General features: G+C 32.1%; 1 protein-coding gene across 1 annotated transcript in view; it reads left to right on the top strand.

Annotated features, from left to right (window-relative positions):
- The first annotated feature begins 2,400 nt into the window (after positions 1 to 2,400).
- Positions 2,401 to 17,113, top strand: part of MUC19 (mucin 19, oligomeric) — a 97,707-nt gene continuing 82,994 nt past the window's right edge. Inside the window, exons 1-14 of the mRNA XM_065888182.1 lie at positions 2,401 to 2,427; positions 2,853 to 2,913; positions 3,176 to 3,273; positions 5,117 to 5,327; positions 5,991 to 6,113; positions 6,538 to 6,661; positions 8,380 to 8,515; positions 9,747 to 9,839; positions 10,454 to 10,538; positions 10,715 to 10,852; positions 11,560 to 11,709; positions 13,974 to 14,068; positions 14,507 to 14,633; positions 16,731 to 16,977. Coding sequence (XP_065744254.1) covers positions 2,401 to 2,427; positions 2,853 to 2,913; positions 3,176 to 3,273; positions 5,117 to 5,327; positions 5,991 to 6,113; positions 6,538 to 6,661; positions 8,380 to 8,515; positions 9,747 to 9,839; positions 10,454 to 10,538; positions 10,715 to 10,852; positions 11,560 to 11,709; positions 13,974 to 14,068; positions 14,507 to 14,633; positions 16,731 to 16,977 — 1,715 coding nt within the window. The remainder of the gene's footprint in view (positions 2,428 to 2,852; positions 2,914 to 3,175; positions 3,274 to 5,116; positions 5,328 to 5,990; positions 6,114 to 6,537; positions 6,662 to 8,379; positions 8,516 to 9,746; positions 9,840 to 10,453; positions 10,539 to 10,714; positions 10,853 to 11,559; positions 11,710 to 13,973; positions 14,069 to 14,506; positions 14,634 to 16,730; positions 16,978 to 17,113) is intronic.

The raw sequence follows: 17,113 nt of genomic DNA, 5'->3' as shown, positions 1-17,113 counted from the left end.
TAAATGGCATTGTGAAAAATATTTTAAAATTCTATCAAAATGTTCACTTTTTAAAATTGTTGTTACTATTCTATTCTGCTTGCTTTTAAACCTTGCTCTAAGACTTCATGTGTTTACTTGGTTGCATAAAAGGGTCCATGCATTGGAAATAAATGATAATGGGAAACAAAGTTTCAAGGTTATGAATTTTTCCCTTTGGTCAGGAGAATTGATTATTTTTGTATATAGATGATTGAGTTATTAGTATTATACAGTAGGCTGATTTAATAAAATCTATCTTGGGCCTGTTTGGGTAGCATTTTCCAATAAAAATAGACTACAAATATTCTATTTTTGAAGTTGAAAATATAGTTCTGTAAGGAATGCAGAATATGTTATTAATTGTACATGACCCAAAATGAATAAACTGTTAATGATTTCTGAACATATTGTGGCTGATTGCTACAAGAAAAAATATGGGTTTCACAGATAATCATACATATGGCTTTGACAAATCATAGCTGTCACAAAATCAAATTATATATTTAGGATTAAAAAAACCCACTGATGGCCTTCAATAACCAACTTTTAAATTCCCATGTAGAAAACCAAATATCCTGTATATTTAAAGTCAATTTTGTAATTTAAGTAATCTATGCATTGTGTTGAATAGGAAAAGGAACCCATATTCCAGAAGCAACCCCCAAATACTCAGAAACAAACACAACTATTGGTAAGTAAAAATGACTCTGATTTATAACCATATTTATATGACCAAGACAACCAGTACCTAATGAGGTTTCAAAGTATCGAAAATTTGAAACTGGTTTAAAAATTTTTTCCATCATCTATCTGTTTTATACACACACACAGACACAGACACCCACCACACATACACATAACGTATATACACACATATACATATGTACGTACACATATATGTATAGAGAGAAATAATATAATTCTTTATACTTATTTAATTATTAATGATAACCCACTCAGACAACATTAGAAAAACTAGCTCTACAAAAAGCAAAACAAACGAGCAAACAGACCACAGCTTCCCTCCATATATCCCTTCCCGTAGTAGAGACAATTTCCCTTTTCCACTGGGAAACAAGATGTTTTACTTTTTTTGTTTTAGCCAACTTTGGGTATTTGCAAGTACTCAGGTATTACTTTTAGCACATTTTGCAGTATATAAGAAAGAAAAATACAGACTTAAGGTGGATGTGAGAATAGTACTTTTCAGTGATTTTTTTTCTTGGTACATAAACACTTAAAAAACCGAAACTAGAAGCTACATGAATTGTTCTAAATAATAATGAATATTCTACCCTAAATATTTTGTAGGTGAAGTTTCTACTTGGGGCAAAGGAGCATATAAAGCTTTCAACGGCCGTGTCTTTTCCTTTGAGTCTTCATGCACGTATAGTTTCTGCCGTCACTGTGTTGAATCTGGAGGAGAGTTCAATATTGAGATCAAACGAAACAATGATAGTGAGATTGAAAAAATAACAGTTATAGTAGACAGTAATGTCATCTCTATTGTTGGCAATATCATTTTAGTTAATGGAGAAAGGTAAATGTCACAGTGTTTTGAATAAAGGCTATAGAATCACTTGAAGTAACCTGAGCAAAAAGAAAATAAAAGGTTTATTAGGGGAGAGATAGTACTCTTCCTATTTTGGTGCTCATATTGATATTTATAATAAGTTCTTGTAAAATGTATAAGACTTTGCTATATGTAGGATTATAAGATATTATATTTATTCCTATCACAAGGTGGGAAAAAAAGAGTAGTTCTGTTGTTTGACTATTTTGAGTATCTAGATTTGGGGCAACATGCATATTCAACAAAACTGTTAATAGAATATTTCAATTTTCATTTGCATGTTTAATGCTAAATAAAAATTTGAGCTTTTACAATACATTGAAACTTAGGCCATTGTTTTTAGAAGTAGCAATTTATATTTGGAAGGGATGACATATTTGAATATTTTTCAGGATAAGAAAGTGAGGCATGGTATTCTGCTTGTGAACATTTCAAATTATTTAATCATTTTATTCTTATAATGGACCAGTTTCTTCTTGTTCAATTCTCCAAAGCCTCAAAGATTTATTCATTGTTCCTTGCAAGTCTTTCCAAAATCAGATGAAAGCCATTGTGTCTCTTCTTCTGAAATGATCAGAAAAAAAAAACTTTACTATTCATTAGCAGTATTATATTTATGATACTAAATATAGAAACATGAATTACCAGAAAAAAACATGCTGTAATAATACTGTTCTTACACCTTTTATATGTACTTGTATTTTATACTTTTCAGTGTACAGATACCATATGACAATAAAATGATTCACATTAAGAAATATGGAGAACATAATGTTCTGAATAGCCGTAGAGGAATCCTGTCTTTAATGTGGGATGAAAATAATAAACTCTCAGTAAGTCCATCTATGATCTTCTTATAGTTTGTGCTTTTTGTTCTTTACTTTCAGTTATAAAATAATACAATATAAGGAAAATAAGAGCTAAGATTTATTGAGAAATCTCTATGTATCAGGCACTGACTAAGGATTATCTAATATTTAAAATATGGTTATTAATCTTATTTTACAGATGATGGAACTCAGGAAATTCAGGCTAATAAAAGTTAAATAATCCACCCAAAGACACAGTTAGTAAAAGTGAAGTCAGGATCTTGCCAAATTCTAAATCTAAATCCTTTAGAAAAGGCCCTGTAATACATTCCTAAGTAACCAGCTTAGGTAAAATTGAACATGAAGAGGGCCTGTCTTTTGGTTTGGTTAAACTTTGTCTTGAGATATTTTCAATATTTTATAAACATACATGTAATCTTTTTTTAAAGCTCACTCTTCACAAGCAGTATCCAACTTGTGGTCTTTGTGGTGACTTCAACAGCATTCCAGGTAAGATTTCAATGCATTTTGTCTAAGAAAATTGCCTCCCAAAAGGAAATTATAAAGTAATTTTTCATATTTGGATAAATCCAACAATTAACAATTTGCATTTGTCTATAGAATGAGAAATTGTTAAAATAAAAAAATATATTTATATTGTCAAGTCCATATTTATCTTAAAAATAATGTATATATATATATATATATATATATATATATATATATATATATATAATGAATATCTTGAAGTTAACATTGCTTTCTTTTCAAGGAGAAGATATTAATGAGCACATTGACAATAGTAAAATTCCTGGTAATTGTCCCAAAGCTGTTACCAAAAGCTATCAAGTTTGTGAAGATGGAGTGCATGTAAGAAATATATATTTCATTTAATAGCAGATTTCAACAATATTCTCTTTCATTTCAATTTGGATAGCCAACATCCTTTTCTAACACTCAGACCTTATTAGAATTTTGCCATTGCTTCCTCTCCAATGTCCCTGTGGTCTGCTTCTCTGCTTTAGTTTAGTTGTAGATGCTAAAATAAGTGTTTTTTTTTAAATGATATTTGCTGTATATGAGTGTAACAATTCTAATTTCCTTTGAACAGTGTTTTAGTTGGTCTGTAAACTGACATGCTTCACCTCTCCATGATTATTTCTTAATAAGGACTGACTTGACTCTTACAGTTTAGAAATCCCTGTAGTGCATTTCTAAGAACTACTTTCTGCTCTCACTCCCTTACTTTCGCCCCAGATAGCCAGTCTGAATTGTCATCTCCAGTGTACTTTACCTTCTTTCTGAAAAAGTTACAGATAATATTTTTGACTACACCACTTGAAAATAGTCATCATTTATTCTGAATTTTCTGCACTTGCAGAAACTCTTAATGTTGAATTTGGTAGATTGCACTTATTTGATGACTGAAGGAATTTTCACATATTCTTATTTCAATCTAGAACAAAATTCTCAAGACCAAGATATGTATGAATAGTATAGGTAGAAGAGACTTGTGTTTTAATTGACAATGGGTATTGTATTTATAACCACCTTGTCATCTTTTAGCAAAGCAAACTAAGGTCATCTGCTATCTTCCTTGTGAAATGCTCCTTGAGTTTTGCAGTTAGAATTGCTTTCTCTTTCCTCTGTTACCCTATGTCACTCATTGGTACTTATGATCTATAAAAATTCCTCATGTTTTTCTCACATGTTTCCTAAGAGATTTTGAGCTCTGTGATGACAGAGATTAGGTTTTACTGTTGTGGTAGTTGCACAGTGTGTGAGAATTTATGCCTGGTTGCTCAAAAATGTTAGTTGAATGAGTATACAAATTTATATTAAAGCCAATGTGTATTTAGTAAGAACTTACTATGTACAAGACATTGTGTTAAGCCTAGAAATTATAAAGTTCTATTTCTTGCTCCAAAGAAACCTGTAATCTAATAAGAAATATACACAAAGTATAGTACATTAAAAAAAAAAAACAATCTTTGAAGATTTCGTTTCACTTAATTTTATACCTCACTTGGAGAATGTTATCAGTTGTCCTGGGGCTTAATTGGTGCAAACTGTGTTATTTGCTTGCTAGTAGCTTTTATATTTCTCTGAAAACAAACATAGTTAAGATAGCAAAAAGCTATGTGGTAATTAAAATATTTTGAAATTTGAACTTTTTGTGCTTGACAATATGTCTTTACTTCCTTAAACAACATGAGAACAGATATGTTGTTTCCAGAGCAGACTCACATGGCCCCCACCAAGAAAGCACAGAATCAGTCCATTTTACTTTTTTGCTCATCAAATATAAGCAGACTGACAGTTAAAGGGTCAATATCCCTCTGTGTATTGTGGTGTCAATCATTCACCATCCCAATCTCTGACATTGACAACCTTTCCTTTTCTCACCCCTTTCATTTTCTCAAGTTCTAAACTTCATGTCACTTTTAGAGAAATTTTGGATGAGTTTAGGTACAACAAATTTTGAAGTCCTTATATAGCAATCAAAAGTATCAGAGGTGAAGTTTTCTTTTAGGAGTCACTGTACCAAATGTAATGATTCAAAACTCCCCATTTCAACCAGTGTTCAAGAATTTTCCTGTCAAAGCTACAGGGTATTATGCAAAATAAATTTCTGAATTTATCTTTCCCAAAATACTCATTTGGTTCTCCATTTTTCCTATGTTTTCTTAAAACTTCATGCTTTATTTCCTAGCACTGTAACAAAATTATTGGAACCTACTTTGAGAAATGTGGAAAGGTTGGCACTTTATCCAACAACTACAAAATGATCTGCATTGATGAGTACTGCCAAAGTAGAGACAAAAAATCCACCTGTGACACTTATGCAGAATTGTCCCGCCTCTGTTCATCAGATGGTCCTGGCACCTATGTATCCTGGAGAGACGATCCCGATGTGGTTTGTGGTAGGTTTCAAATATATTGTAGATTCCAAATCAGGAAGCTTCTATAGCACTTAAAGTTGGGATGTGTTTCAAAGTAATCTTCTCAAATGCCTAAGCCCTGGAAGAAACCTCAGAGACCATAATCTTGTCTCTGACACGTACCTGTGAGGAAACTGAGGTCCATTTTGTGGGGTTACTTGCTACAAGTGCTTTGTGTTAAGATCTTAATTTGGAACTTTATAATTAGTAAAAGTCACTGGGAAAAATGAATAATTCTGTGAAATTCTGTAAAAACTCTGTAAAAAATAACTGAAAAAGTTATCAAAAGTATGTTGATGAGTAATTATTTTTTTCAGAAAATTAGAAAACCTAAATGAGTTTCATACAAATATGAATATACTTTTCATTTATACTTAGTTCAGTCTTTATAAGTTAAAATACAAATAGAATATCAATTTCAAAGTAAGGTAAAATGATACTATATAATATACATTTCCTCCAAATTAAATATTGTATCATAAAATAATGCATAGGAAATTGGCATAATTTAGTACTGAATATCTTTAAAAACTGACATATCTTGAAAAGTAGACTCAAAGAATCCCATTTGAAAAGATCCACATTAGAATATTATGTATTTATCACATTTATTTTCCATGTATACATATTTCTATATTTCTCCAGAAAAACCTAGATGCCCAGAAAAACATATCTACAAAGAATGTGGTCCCTCAAATCCTGCAACTTGTTCTAATGTGGCTCCTTTTCAAGGCGTTGAATGTGTGAGTGGCTGCACCTGCCCAGAAGGTAATACTATTTACACTAAAACAATTGAAAATGAAGTGACTCAGTTATAGTGGGATATTGTTTCTAACAAGATATTTAATGAATAAATTATTACCTATTTATAATCCATCCTTCTAGCATACTGCAGGGGAGGGGTAGAGAGACTTTTAAAGTTAATGTGCATTTCTGTCTCTACAATACCTGAGGGCCATGGTACTACACAGATGATTCGCTAGCTCTGTATTAGGCTCAAAAGGACTGCTCTGTGGCTCCGAAAATTGTCTATACTCTTGCCAGTTCTCAAATTTCTTAAATAGAAATTATCATTTTTAAGTGCATGTTTACACTTGAAAGAACAACCTCAAAAGTGATTTTGCAACACACTGCTTGAGAATTTACTGATGTTTATATAGTTTCAAGATTAACTTTATATAATATACTCTAGGTTATCTATTGGATGATATTGGAGAGAAAGGGAGATGCGTGTTGAAGGCTGACTGTCCCTGTGAATCTAATGGAAAGGTGTATCAGTCAGGAGAAATCCGTGAAGGTTCTTGTGGTTCTCAGTGGTATGTGTGTGTGCTTTTGGTCTACATTTTATTGATAGTGACATAATACTAATATTTTAATGTAATTTGAAGTAATTCCCTAAATCCACATGTAAAATAAACTTTTCAGAAAAAAAAAAGCAAACTTCTGGCATTTTCTGTGTTGATATTCTGTCTTTCAATTTTTGAGGAAAGCTTTGTGTTTTATGTAAAATATATGAGCTTTCTTTGTATCTTTAAAAGACAATGTTTTTTTACTAACTAAAATAGTGTTTTGAATAGTAAACCGATTGGTGGTTGCAAAACAGAGCAAAGCATAATACAAAAGTATGGTTACAATAATGAAACAATATGCTAATTTCCAAGAATATTTAAAAATATACAATTAGAAACAACCCAACACTTTTCAAATAATTTTTATATGAGGCTACATTGGTGAAGATGCATTTAATCCAGATAGGATTTTTTTTTTAGATTCTATACTTTTGACATTTTATTGGTACTTTCTGTCACCTTGGCCACAAGAAGTATCGGTGTAAAGCTTATCCACATTACTACGTTACATAAGGAAAATAAAGTTGCTTTGCAAATTTAGGGGAAGGCTGGAAAGGAATGGGGTGAGGGGGAGAAAGGGAAGAAGAGGCAACAGCAATAACAAAAATATAAACTTTGCTAATTGTATCCCATTAAACCAGTGCTCTCCAAACCTCCAGATAGGATTTTAATGTGCCAAACGTTAGTGTAGATTATTTCTCTTTTAGTTGAATAGCTTGATTCTTCCTTTCACATTCAGGAACAATATTCTGACCAGACAGATTTCCCTGTTCCTCATTATGCCTTTTCTCTGAAACTCCACATATCTGCTGGACTTCAGAGGACTTTCTAGAATGTACTGTGTCCTTGTAAGGAAATAAACTGACTAAATGAAAACTAATATATTATTAATACTGTAATATTTTCTCAATAAATAGGCAATGTTCTGTTAGTCTGGTAATAATATATTAATAATAATTATGAATAACAAGAGCTATGATTTATTGAATGTGTAGAGTTGTGCTGTCCAAGAGAAATATAATGTGAGCCACAAATATGACCTACATATATAATTTAACACTTTTAGTTGATGCATTTTAAAAAGCAAAAAGAAACAAACAAGTAGAATTAATTATAATCATGTACTTTACATATCCAAAATATTATCATTTCGACATGAAATTAGTATAAAATGTTGAGAGATTTTACAATCTTTTTTCATATTAAGTCTTAGAAGTCTGTGTGTATTTTACATTTACAGCAGATTTCAATCTGGACTGACAAGCCGCATTTCACATAATCAGTAGCTATGTCTCTATACTATATTGGACAGTGCAGGTCTATAATGTAGCATGTAACAGGTGTTTTAATACTAATAGTGAAATGTGTTCCATTTAAACAAACTCCTGAAATCCAGTTTACAAGTTTTTATATGTTTAATGCTGGCAGAAGTTATTATTTTGGTCAATGGAATTAGAGTCTTTTAAAATACCAGGATACCATGGTCAATGAGACATTTTATCAAAGCTGAGATGTTGGGTAGGGAATGAAAATAGTGTAAGAAAACTTAACTAGATGTCGTAGTTTAAGTTATGATTTTTTAATGTTGTGTTATTTATTTTCACCATAGAGAAAACATAATTGATGACCTTTAACATAACCGTTGCATTTTTTTTTTTTTTTTTTTTTTCGTTGCATTTTAACAGCACATGCCAAGAAGCAAAGTGGTCTTGCACTGAAATGTTATGTCCTGGAAGATGTAAGGTGGAAGGAAGTTTGATTACCACCTTTGATGGTGTTAAATACAATCATCATGGAAACTGTCACTTTTTGGCCATCCATGTACGTAACAGTCTACAACACTTGAGAAAACTGACACATCAAACTATTTCTTAGCCATTTAAAAACACAATCTTCATCTTTATTTACTATTAAAAATAACAAACATCCCTTCAATCATTGGTTATGTATTTCAGTATCTGCTTTCGGTCACATATTGACATTGACAATGATTATTACCTGTGCTCCTTAGAAATTCTTGATAAACAAAAACAATCAAAATCTCCTTCATTGCTAATAATTTTCTAAATACACCGGGAAAAGTTTTCCTTTTTCTACTTTTCTTTGCATGTGTTCATTAATGCCTCAAATGAAACTAACTTTTACATTCCATAAAGGATCTTCCTCTTTCATCATTATTCTTTTACATTTATTTTTAGTTTTTATAATATAACAGTATGATAGAGGTTATCCTTACATTTAAACTCTTTTCAATATTAAAATTTTAAGTAATCTGGAGTTCAATAAAAGGGGGATTCTATTTCGTAGCTTGTACCTTTAGCTAGCATGAGAACAGGAAATTTTACTGAATCTTCCTGGTCAGAAACAAAGATGAGCAGAATTTGTGACTCCTGAAGTGAGAGATGTGGGTCAATGACCAGTAATCTGAAAAATGTAGTTGCTGCTATCAAAAGTCAGTTTTCCAAATCTTCTTTCCTTTTTTGTAATACTCCTCACATAATCCATGAGAATAGGGGATGGGCAAAGTGAGAGGGAAATATGTAAAAATATATAGAATATTTGCTTCTTATAGATTAGAGATTCCTAGATCTTGAAATGAAAACTGGAAGTCAATGTTTGGCATGACTTTTATTATGGGTTGACAAATTAAATACCTCTCTCATTGGATTTAAGTTGACATCATGGATTTTTCCAGAGAATAAACAAGCTATGTTCCCTCTAAGTCCTATTAGTCTCAATAATGCAGCACAATTCCTGTGGAGAAGACGAAAAGTAAAGCTAAAAGAAAAAAAAATAATGTTATGAAAATCCACCAGTTATAGACTACTTAGATAGTCTTAGATGCAAGAAACTTGAACCATCTGTAAAGCTCTTGGCCAATCCTAGACTGTGCCATTGACTGAACTAGGTTTCTAGTTTCAGAGCAGAATGATAAGATGTAAGCCTTTTGCATATTTGAAATGCAAACATGCATTGTGAATGAATCACATAGTAATAGCATATATTCAATGACATTTTAATAAACATTTACATGAAATGCATTTTTTAACAGGATAAAGATTGGTCTATTAGTGTTGAGCTTCGTCCATGTCCAAGTGGTCAGTCAGGAACGTGCTTAAATAGTGTTACACTCCTCTTGAATTCGGTAAGTAATCAGATTCCTAAAGCAAAATTGAATCAGTTACTCCACAAATTTAGAATTTTCAGGTTGTAAAAGAGAGGTTTTACTGTGTAAATTCAAAGCATAAAAGATTGGTAAAGTCTCTGGAAGAGCTGGATAGTTCCAAGGATCCTTAAGTATATCAAAATTAACGTAGACACATAACTAATGTGCTAATTACAGGTCAGCCTTATGTGCTTATTCGATTATTAAAATCTATGGCCCATTTAAGAAGACATTTATATTTGTTTAGAATTTCATGTATTTGGAATTATCATTTTAAGTGGAGATGACCTATATGGTGGGGAGGTCACCTAGCTTGATCTTTGGTAGTTACAAGTGGTTCGACCTTTGGAAATCCAAGTTACCTTCTTGGGTCTTGGCTTCCTCATCTACAAATCAGGGATGAAAAGTCCTTTATAATCCTCCTCAAAGAATTGATATAAGAAATGCTTTAAAAATGATCTATATTTTAGATATTTATAAATTAATCCATTACAATTAAACTTTTATGGAAAAAAATTTCAGGTTCATATATTACACTAAAATGAATTAATATTGTAAATTAATATGAACTAACAATGTGTTTTAAATATTAGTCTGTTCCAGTTGAAAAATACATATTCAATAGAGATGGAACAGTCACAAATGACAAGATTAGAAATCAAGGTTATTATTATTCAGGTAAGTTTAATAATACCATTTTAAAATAAATATAAAATGCATTAATTTATTCAATCTTTAAGGATATTAAATGCTTCTGCTTTTTAAAATCTATTAAAGTATAAAAGCATTTTAAGAAATCAAAAACTGTTTAATATGTCAATTGTTGCTATTAATATAAATTATTACTTTAACAGAAAAAATACAGATCTCCAATGCATCTTCCTCATACCTTCAAGCAGAAACATACTTTCATGGAAAACTGCAAATACAAATTGTTCCTGTGATGCAATTATATGTTTCCATGCCACCCAACCAATTCACAGACACCGTAGGTAAGTCGTCTAGATATGTTTTTATTTCCAAGGCGCTCTTGTAAACATCTAGTGTAATTTTCAGTTGTCTCAATTAATGACATTAGACCATAAGGCATTTTAACTTAATCTTTCCTTCCATATTGCAGTAAAATAATTCTAACATACAGTGAGGACAGCTTTATTTATTACAAAATCTATTTCCTAATGGTTTTCAACAATTTAAAATTTTTAAGGTTTTTAAATTAAGGATTTATTAAGTGAGATTTGATAATTTTTGTTATTTCATTTTGCTAATATATGTTACTAAAGCTTTGACTTGTAGAAGAATAAATGAAAATACTATACATATAAATCTTTGAAAATCAAGTTTCAAATAAAAGCTATTATAACTTGTCTTTCTGCTCATAGATTACATTTCTTTTACTGAGTTTTTCTGTTATAGAAATCAGCTCTTACATACTGTCCAAATATGAAACAAAACAAAGAAACGACGGCAAATCCTACAGTTACTCATTTAAAACCATCTAAATTTTTGCAATATACTTTTGCTTAAGAAGGTGACATTTATACACAGAAAAAAAATGTAACTCATGGGTCAGAAGGGTCCAGATAAGAAAGACAATACTCTCAGGTGGCTTATACATGTTTTGATTTGAGTAAAGAACTGAATATGAATCCAAAAAGAAGATGAGAAAATGCTAAAATTTGTTCTGTGCTCTATACAGGACTCTGTGGTTCCTACAACAACAGAGCAGAGGATGATTTCATGTCAAGTCAGAATATATTAGAGAAGACATCTCAGGCATTTGCTAATTCTTGGGAAATGATGCCTTGTCCTAAAGGAAACACTGCTTCATGCGTCAGTATAGAAAAAGGTAATGTTAATTGAACATCAAACTCTGTAATTAGATATTTGGTACTGGAATTATAAACTTATTCTGGTAATAATATGAGACTACCAGATAATCCTGGTTTCAGCTAGCATTTGTTGTACTATCCCAGTTTTAGGGGGAACAGTGGAGAAACAATCGGGCTGGTTGATGACACTCTTAGAAAACATGTCTCATTGGGCAATGGAGGGAGGAAAAGACACAGCTGTCTTTTTCTGTACTTACTCTTTTCCTCCTTATACAGTTTTCTCCATGGTTATAGAATAATAGGGTTAGAGGAGACTTTACCTATCACTTAGTTTATTAGTATTCCTATTTTATTTAGTTGTAGAAGTCATCATTTCTTTGAATAGTGAGACTCACCGTAACTGCTGAGACACTTAATGATGCAGCTATAGTTAGATCCAGGTCTCCTAACCATTGCCATCATGTATACCAAACCTCAAATATAGATCTTAATGGGAAAACTGTACACTTGTATGATTCAGCTCATGTTTTAGCTTACCAAATACTTTCATACCTATTAGTTCAATTTATTTCCACAAATATTCATGAAGGACATAGATGAGGTTATTATCTCCATTAATGTAGATGGTGATAATGGAGTTTAGATAGGGTGTTCTTAATAAGGTGTAATCCAAGTGTTTTGAGTCCAAGTCTTTCTCTGATTGTTCCCCTAGTATTGTTGATTTTAATACATACTTCACTTTATGTTGCTTCTTTCATAAGTAATGGAATGCAACGGAAGGTAAGTTAAGATGTATTAGGATAATATGTTAATTAGTTATTTCTAAATTAATCTGCATATTTGAAACAAACGTCTGATCAGTTTTTAATAATATTTAAAAATTACTAAAGCGATTCCTTTTGAAAGTTTCATCTATTTGTTTTGATTTAAAAGATGAGCTGGTAAATGCATTAACATCAACATGGTAATACATATTTCACGGTTTTAATTGTTGTTATTTTGTTTTGTGGGTGTTGCAATGAAAAAAATGAGCATAGGTAAAAAACATATATCTCATAGAAACCAAGCCAATTTATGTTAAGCAGACTATATGTTAACAATTTTGAGAGATATGTAAATGACTCAATTTTCAGTGTTTTATATATAACTTAATAAAATAAAATACAGAAAATTAAACTATACTTTAATAAGACGTTAATAATGTTTACAAAAAAACAGTGAAACCTGGTTGCAAGTTTGGCCTCATAATTGGCCTCAATGTCCTTTATATAGGTTCAGTCATGTTCCTTTATTGCTTCCTGGTGACAGTAACTTTTAAAGGTCAATCAACAAATAGTTAAAAAAAATTTTAGTAATGTTTGTCCTAGTCATGGTCATCATCCTTAAGAATCTGCAAATCACTGAGCAAAACATTTTCTACTCAGATGCTATTTTTGTGAATTTTCTCTTCTGTTAATTTAATCTGAGACTAGTTATTTATAAACCAACCAAATATGAATTAAGCAGTTAAAAATAAAATTAGCATATCTGAATTATTGATATTGGTTGTCCTAATGTATGACCTTCAGAAACACTGATCTGACCTACTTGGGTGACAGTTCTAACATTTCATAATTTGACATAAATATGTATTTTAAATTAAAAGGTACATAAATAAATACTCTGGTTCCCTTATTCATATTTTTATATAGAAACTGCCCTTCAGAAAATGTTAACTGATTTAATATAAAAGTCCAAAGCTAATAAAGATTTGCCTCTAAGTTTAAATAGTTTCTGATTATATCATGCTATTTTTGTATATAGTGATAACAAATTATAGCAAAACACTTTAAAAACATAACTGTTGGGGCTTCCCTGGTGGCGCAGTGGTTGAGAGTCCGCCTGCCGATGCAGGGGACACGGGTTCGTGCCCCGGTCCGGGAAGATCCCACATGCAGCGGAGCGGCTGGGCCCGTGAGCCACACCTACTGAGCCTGCGCGTCTGGAGCCTGTGCTCCGCAACAAGAGAGGCCGCGATAGTGGGAGGCCCGCGCACCGCGATGAAGAGTGGCCCCCGCTTGCCACGACTAGAGAAAGCCCTCGCACAGAGGCGAAGACCCAACCCAGCAAAAATAAATTAATTAAGTAATAAACTCCTACCCCCAACATCTTCTTTAAAAAAAAAAAAAAAAAAAAAAAAACTGTTTTAATAAAGACAAAAGTTAAAAATTTACACTTTCTCTTTTAATCAAAAAATTATGACATTTTTGATCTAATATGTGGTTCATTAATTTTCTTCCAGAAAGGTTTGCTGAAAGGCACTGTGGAATTCTTCTTGATTTGAGTGGGCCTTTTGCTTCCTGCCATTCAGTTGTGGACCCTAAACCATATCAAGAGGTATGTGAGGGTCTGATATTAACAGCTTTTTTTGAGAAATATTTTGATAATATATTAAAAGCAGCATGAGATATTAAAAATGTTCAAATAGCAGCCATTGTCAGTAGATTAAGATATATGTTTAAATTTAACATTGGATTATACTAATTTATTCAATTGTTAGATATACCAACTCAAAACAAAAAGAGGTACTGGAAAATAACCCCAAATGAGAAAAGTCTTGAATAAGTTTCTTTTTCTGTCTTTTCTAAGTTCTTGGAAAACTCATTTAATAATTGATTTGCTATTTTGTATATTTTTGAAAAGAAGTAATTCCAAAAGTTTCAAGGACATACGTTTTTCAGGGAAGAGGAGTGGTTGTGAACTGATTTGTTATACACAGTTTTCCTGTTCTGAATATTTTCATAATGTAATATAAATTTGTTTCTTATTTTAAAGGAATGCAAAAAATATACTTGTACTTGTGAAAATAGTAAAGACTGCCTGTGCACGATTTTAGGCAACTATGTGAAAGCATGTGCTGAGAAGGAAACTTACATGATAGGATGGAGGGCTGGGCTTTGTGGTAAGCAGAGGCTTTAGATAACTCTACTTTCTTCTCAATTTTACAACAGTTGTGTGTGAGTGTGTGTGTCTAGGTGTACTTTAAGCATGTGTATTTACAAGTCTGTACTTTGTTCTTTCAAAGATGATTTTATGTTTTTTCAAAAAATATGTTTTTTGCAGTCCTTGCATATTTACTTCTTGGTTTATTTCTTCTATCTTGATTAAATACATTCATATTTTAACAAGAACAGAATATATATGCATTTATATATAAATATATGTTTCTGTTCAACTTTTGTATGCTGAAATATAAATAATGTTCTGACATGCATTTTTAACTCATAGTCAAATATTAATAACTTATTTTGAAAAAATAAATTAGTAAGCTAAGGGCTCAACTACTATGTTTACAAAATCTTACTTTGGGGACTTCCCTGGCAGTCCAGTGGTTAAGACTCTGCACTTCCATTGCAGGAGGTACAGGCTGGATCCTTGGTCAGGGAACAAAGATCCCTCTTGCCACGTGGCCAGAAAAAAAATCTTATTTTGTTTTAAAATATTTATTACACTAAAGTCAGAAAGAGAAGAAAAAATACTGTATGTTATCACTTTTTTGTTGTTGTTGTTGGTACGCGGGCCTCTCACTGTTGTGGCCTCTCCCATTGCGGAGCACAGGCTCTGGACGCGCAGGCTCAGCGGCCATGGCCCATGGGCCCAGCCACTCCGTGGCATGTGGGATCTTCCCGGACCAGGGCACGAACCCGTGTCCCCTGCATCGGCAGGCGGACTCTCAACCACTGCGCCACCAGGGAAGCCCTGTATGTTATCACTTTTATGTGGAATCTGAAAAATAAAACAAACTAGTGAATATAACGAAAAAGAAATAGACTCACAGATATAGAGAACAAACTAGTGGTTACCAATGGAGAAAGGGGAGGGAAAATATAAGGGTAGAGGATTAAGAGGTACAAATTTACTATGTATAAAATAAATAAGCTACAGGTATATATTGTATAGCACAGGAAATGCATCAAATATTTTGTGATAAATATAAAGTAGAGTGTAATCTATAAAAATTTTGAAGCACTGTGTCATACACTGAAACTAATACAATATTGTAAATCAACTGTACTCAGTAAAGAAAAAGTGAAAAAATTCTTATTAGAAAGCTGATAAATCCTTCATTTAATGGAAAAAAATGTTTATTGCACTATTCAAAAACGACTTCAGAGAAGTACTTGGTTTACAAAAAAGAAAAACTTTTGTAGAAACACATCTCTATAGATAAATCTTAATACTGCATAGCCAATATCCAGTTAATCAGTAAGGTCTGCCAAGTCCACCTCCAAAATTTCTTTCAAATATATTCATATCTTTCCATCTCTTTTGCCACCAACCTAGTTCAAAAGCCGTCACTTTTACTTCTGGGTGATTGCAATAACCTCCTTTAATATCCAGTCTTGGTTCCCTCTAATCCAATTTCTGCAGAGAAATCAGTATAATCTTTAAAGTAAAACCAAATAAAACTAACCTGATCATGTGACATTCCACTCTAAAACAAGTCAATGGCAATTCATTGCTTTTAGGCTAAAGACCAAGCTGCTTACAAGGGTCGTGCAAGTTCTAAAGGCTACTTGTCTCTGGGCTTATAGTTTCTATTCTTCTACTTGCTTTTTGAAAGAATTTCCCTCTCTTGTAATTTAGACATAGAATTACCAGACATAGAATTACCTTTCTCCAGGCTGTCTTCATGCTGTCCATCTACCCCCTCCTTTTCACTAAGTGCAGGTTCCCAGCTGTACACACTTAGAGCTTCCTATCTTGCTTTTTTAGCATGCAGCACAATTGTCCTTTCCCCAGGAATATAAGCTACAGGAGAGCAGTGTTCTGCCTATCTTGTTTATGGGCTTTATTCTCAGCAGAATGTGTAAACATTATAGTAGTGTCTCAATAATGACAGAAAAAAAGAATGAAAAAAGGACAGGTACCTTTTCCTCTATTATTCATAATCTCAATTATGATTAATTCACTATAATATCTATAAACATCAACTTGAGGTAAGATTATTAATTTTCCTGGTTATTTACATGTTGATTATTTTTCCCTATACCAACAGATCAATCTTGTCCAAGTGGCCTAGTTTTCAGGTACAATGTTAAAACCTGCAATAGTTCCTGCCGATCATTGTCAGAGAGAGATAGGAGCTGCGATATGAAAGATGTTCTAGTTGATGGATGCACTTGCCCTGATGGAATGTACCAGACTAATGAAGGAAACTGTGTTCCAAAATCTCAGTGTGACTGCTACATAAATGACGAGGTCATACAACCAGGCAAACTCATCCATATTGATGACAATAAATGGTATGTCATTTATATGTCAGTATAACAAATATACTTGTTATGACTTTGAAATCAAGGGACTGTGCTTTTCAGAGAAATAGTCTTTTGCTAGTATGAAGTCTTCTTTAGACCTATCATATTTAAAATTTTGTATTTC

This window comes from Phocoena phocoena, chromosome 11 (genome assembly GCF_963924675.1).
Source record: "Phocoena phocoena chromosome 11, mPhoPho1.1, whole genome shotgun sequence".
Taxonomy (NCBI): Eukaryota; Metazoa; Chordata; class Mammalia; order Artiodactyla; family Phocoenidae; genus Phocoena; species Phocoena phocoena.
Note: the sequence above shows the minus strand (reverse complement) of the source record. Positions and strands in the feature narration are given on the sequence as shown.